This window comes from Acyrthosiphon pisum, chromosome A2, assembly GCF_005508785.2.
Source record: "Acyrthosiphon pisum isolate AL4f chromosome A2, pea_aphid_22Mar2018_4r6ur, whole genome shotgun sequence".
Lineage (NCBI taxonomy): Eukaryota > Metazoa > Arthropoda > Insecta > Hemiptera > Aphididae > Acyrthosiphon > Acyrthosiphon pisum.
Genome location: NC_042495.1, coordinates 85,370,041 through 85,375,398, shown reverse-complemented (window position 1 = coordinate 85,375,398; position 5,358 = coordinate 85,370,041). Strand labels below are relative to the sequence as shown.

Below are 5,358 nucleotides of genomic sequence, written 5' to 3'. Positions count from 1 at the left end.
CCCCCCCCCCCCCCCCCACCCCCATTTCATAATCCTGGCTACGCCACTGGTACTCTGAACGATATACATGATTCCTTGAATTTTTATAAACAAATAAATCGAGCATTAAATGTAAGGATTAAGCAGGGATACACAGGCCAATTGATTGTTGGATGTTGGTCCGTCATAGAACGAAATTATTTAACTAGAAACTAGAAAGTATAATTCATAGTAATAGTATACGTATGTTGTTGGGAAGGTTGCAGGAAAAACAACGGTTTATAATCGTCGGTCGTTACAAAATAATATTTTTGGTGGATTTTTTTACGAAAACGTATAGTTACCTGGACGGGAGTTTAGCAATAATTGCGCTTAAATTTTAAAATTATCTTTTCATGTACCAATTTTTGTGTTCTGTGATTTTCAGGTTTGATAAACCAGTATTCTGCCTTTCTAACCGAAAAAAAGTGTATCTCCATGACTCCACTTAACATGATTGTTGAGAAACAGTAAATAACGTTTTCAATAGTAAATCAAGCCTAAAAATAGCGCTTATTCAAGAAATTTATCAAAACTTGTGCTGATATATATGTGTATAATTTTACTTCTAGAATTGGTTGAACACTTTTATTTCAACTTTTTTGAGTTTTTTTAAGAAGAAAACGGACTTACTATAAAATCAATATAGGAGAACTAAGCGAAAAATTGTTAATTCCATAATAATAATGAACTTACCGGGTTGTCTTTTCTGGATATACCTTGTTTTAGCATATATGTGACGTTAATATCCTTTTTTCCAACGTATGAACATAGCCAAAACACGGTAACTATATTATGTTTCATGTGATATAAAGAGTTTTTGCTTAGTATTTGAATTTACCATGATTTCGCTTACAACATTCTAAGTATATTGTACTTACCGCATATTTTTAGATTCTGAGTGGAACGATGAATGTATTGATTTTACAATGATGTGTGTTTTTTTTTTTATTTTTTAATTTTTAATTTTTTTTTGTGTCTGTGTACACGATAAGTAGTCGAAATAATTCTTCGATTTTTAACTTCAGTATCTTGTTCGATTGGAAAGTGAATATCGTTGGTGCATTGGGGAGGTTAAAATTCCCAGTAATTTTCAAAAGCGCCAAGAAAAACCAAAGAAAAATTAAGGAAAAACGGAAATTTTTACGCAAAATCGTTTTTTCACAAAATTGAATTTGGTTTTTGGTGTAACTTTAAAACAAATGACCGTAGATACATGAAATTTTCAATATTTATTTTTTATTTTTGTGTCTGTCATCACCTTTTAGGACAGTAAAAGTGCTTGGATTTTCTTCAACAGTACCTTTTCTGATAGGAAAGTGAATCTAGTTGGTACTTTAGGGGGTTAAAAGTAAAATTTTTCCAATAGTTTTCAAAAGCGCCGTGAAAAACAAAAGAAAATTTAAGGAAAAACGGGAATTTTTACTCAAAATCTGTTTTCGAGAAAATTGAATTTGGTTTTTGGTGTTACTTTAAAAAAAATGACCGTAGATACGTGAAATTTTGACTGAATGTTTATATTAGCATTTTCTATACACCATAACATTTTCAAAATATTTTGACTTATTTTGAGCTCTTTACGGACATTGTCAGTTTTCATTTTTTTTTAGTTTTTTTCTTAAAAATATCAATAAAATTTTATTTGTTGATTAAAAAAGCTTGAAAATTTAATAAAAGGCTCCAAGTATATTGTTTCAAAAGCAGATGAAAAATATTAAAATTCCTTAGTCACAGTTTTTTTTTATAAGCATTTAAAGTTCAAAAATTGACAAAATGTGGAAAAATCACGAAAATTAGCAAATTATTTTGAGTTAAGAATTCGTAAAAATTTTTCTTTTTAAATCTAAGATTTTAAAATGTAAAACAAGATTCCTTATAAGATTATCTACCTTTATCAAACAAAAAATATCTATAAGAAAGTCAAATTAAATTTTTATGATCGTTTGAAATTCAAATGTTCACAACATTGGTATATTCACTCGATTTCTCATGTAGCGATTTCCTTATTTTGTTGTAATTCAAAAACGAATAACTGTAGATACATGCAAATTTTACTAAATGTTATATTAGCATTTCCTATACACCATACAATTTTGAAAATATTTTGACTCTTTTGAGCTGTTTACGGATATTTTCAGTTTTCAATTATTTTAGTTTTTTTTTCTATAAATATCAATAAAGTTTTATCTGTTGGGCAAAAAAGTGTAAAAATTTAATGCAAGGCTCGTGATATATTGTTACAATAGCAATTGTAAAATATTAAAAATACATAGGCACACATTTTTTTTATAAGCATTTTAAGTTGAAATTTTGACAAAATTTATCAAATTTAAAATTGAATAATTATTTTGTAGTTAAAAATTTATAAAATGTTCAACTTTTATATCTAAGGATTGAAAATTTAAAACAAGATTCCACGTAAATATCTAATTCTGTTGCCAAAAATTCTAAGAAATACATAAGCACAGTTTATTTTTATAGTCATTTTAAGTTCAAATTTGGACGAAATTACATATTAAAAAACCTAGAATAACTATTTTAGTTTACGTGAGAAAATGGAGTGAATATCCAATCTTGTAAAAATATGAAATTCAAATGCTCATAAAAATTTAATTTGATTTGCTTGAAGATATTTTTTATTTTATAAAGATAGACAAACTAATGAATGATCTTGTATTACATTTTCAAATCTTAGATTTAAAAAGAAAAATTTTTATGAATTTCTAACTCAAAATAATTTGCAAATTTTCGTCATTTTAACGTATTTTGTCAATATTTGAACTTTAAGTGCTTATAAAAGAAAATTGTGACTACGGATTTTTAATTTTTTTCATCTGCCTTTGAAACAATATACTAGGAGCCTTCTATTAAATTTTCAAGCTTTTTTAATCAACAAATAAAATTTTATTGATATTTATAGAAAAAAAAACTAAAAAAAAGTGAATGTCGCTCTGCTGTACAGTAGGTTACAAGTGGGTCACTGTATAATGGATAGTATTAAATTTGAATTCAATGATATAATATCACTGTATAAGAAAAACGATTCTGAGCGGGGATGGTTTGTCAGTCTAGGTATTAGACATACCTATTATAGGTATGTATACTTATCTATGGTATTAAAAAAAAATTGACCTATAATAGGTATTAATAATAAATTCCAAATTAATCATATCAAAATATCCATCAGGTAACGCGTTATACATCAACAACAAACCGTGGTACTATCATAGATATATAATATAGTATACTTTAGAAGTTTCAAGTACCCACAAATAATATTATACAATCACAACAAAATAACTAAAATAGTTATTCCAGGTTTTTTAATATGTAATTTCGTTTTAATTATTAAAAAATAATATCTAATTTTCAACTTAACTCAGTCAATATTTTTCTAGATAATTTTAAATTTAACTATTCAAATCACTTGATATTTTAAAATAACTTTAAATTTACTACATCAGTAGTTTTTTACCTTAATGTAATTGTTAGTCGTTGTTCAGCACTAATAGAGTTACGAAACTGTGTATTTTCTTTTGTAATGTGGGTTCGTAACTTCTCTAATAATTCATCAAAAGAAGAAATAGACATCCGATAGTACTCAAAAAACTTATCACTATAGCATCTCATATTGTTATAAAAGGTATCAAATTGTCCCAATTCTTCACGGTTGTGGTGCACCCACCCAATATTTTATTATTGGTCTTGGTGGATCCAATTCACCAAACGCTTCGGCGACAGCAATCACTTTAACTAAATTAGAATAATAATCTAACTCCATTCTAAACACATTAAATATAATACAATAAGTAGGTATATTATGAATCAACTTAACTATTAATTGAATTTATAATTTACTTACATGTCTTTGGGTGGTTGTGTAGGTACAGTGTACTTAAAAAAAATCGCAGTAGGTATGTAGTTATAACAAATTTAAATTTACAGTAAAAGATGCAGTTATTAAGAAATCACAGACCACAGTAGTTCATCACTTCACTATCAATTTTCTTGTGGAAATAAAAAAATGATGTTTATATTTATAATTGATAAGCCAGTAATTTGATTTTGGGCGCGAAAAGCGAGTGATAACACCTACTGGATCAGCGGCAAAAAAACCGCAGTGCGGTGAGGATCGTAAAATCCGCGAACGGTAGAATCGTTTGGAACCGACGGCGAAAAAACCGCAGTGCGTTTAGACCCTAAGTAACTTGTATGAGCATACTAAAAATATCGATATAAGCAAAATAATTTGAAGCCAATGGTTCCCAAAATAACAGTTATGTGAGCGAAATGCTCATAACGTCACCAACGACGGCTTAAATAAATCACTAGGATAATATTATTCTATATTACAGTACTTATATATTTATAAAAATGTGTATTAATAAAAAATATTCATAGTAATATAGTATATATTAAATAAATTGCTTTTTTCAGTTTTTATCAAAATATTTTTTCGTCAGGCGTCAATTTAACCTTAAACCTTAAAATTAATTAAGTAATTCTATTTTTTATTTTACTTATTTTTCAAAATTTAAATTCATTGAGGATTAACAACGGTGTACATTTTTTCACTAAGACTAATTATTAAACAACTTGTTTTCGTCTATCAGTCAAATTCATACTTTAGTTCGTTGATAATAATAAAATAAAGATTTTTCATAAAATTATGATAGTAAAGGTACGTAGAAAATTATAGAATATGGGCAGCAAATCAATTATAATGTATGGAGTGGCTGTGAATTTTTTTTTAAAAAAGCCAAAACTAAATTTGTTTCGATAGTGTTTTTAAGATAACAATAAAAATGTCTTGCCTGCATTCTGCCATATGAAAAATAATTTAGATTACGATAATCTTATATTATGTCATATAAACAATAAAGTTATCGGAATCGTAAAATAATATACGGGCATATAACAATACAATCTAACGAGCATTTCAATTGAACATGGAAACTCAATACCCATCACTTCAGTTGACCTGTCGCCGTCGCATTGTGCATTGTCCGTCTCAACCATCGTTATAATATTCACTCTAGTTTTCACACCATTTTCTTTTTATATTTTTGACATTTTAATAATTATTACAATGTCGAAAAAAAGAAAGTACAATGACTCTTATAAGTCGTTTGGTTTTACATCTATTACCGAACGCGATGGTACACAAAAACCACAATGTTTTATCTGCGGAAAAATACTTGTAAATGGTAGCATGAAACCAACAAAGCTTAAAGAACATCTTGTTTCGGTACATCCTCAACATGAGTCAGATAGTCTGGAAGTATTTCAAATAAAAAAAGCACGTTTTGAAAAGGCCGGTACATTACCCAAACTTGGATT

At 27.5% G+C, this 5,358-nt stretch overlaps 1 protein-coding gene across 1 annotated transcript in view; it reads right to left on the bottom strand.

Moving 5' to 3' along the window:
• LOC103311996 overlaps positions 1–5,037 on the bottom strand; it is a 14,415-nt gene extending 9,378 nt beyond the window's left edge. Inside the window, exon 1 of the mRNA XM_029490005.1 lies at positions 4,983–5,037. Within this exon, the coding sequence (XP_029345865.1) occupies positions 4,983–5,037 (55 nt within the window). The remainder of the gene's footprint in view (positions 1–4,982) is intronic.
• Positions 5,038–5,358: the final 321 nt, after the last annotated feature.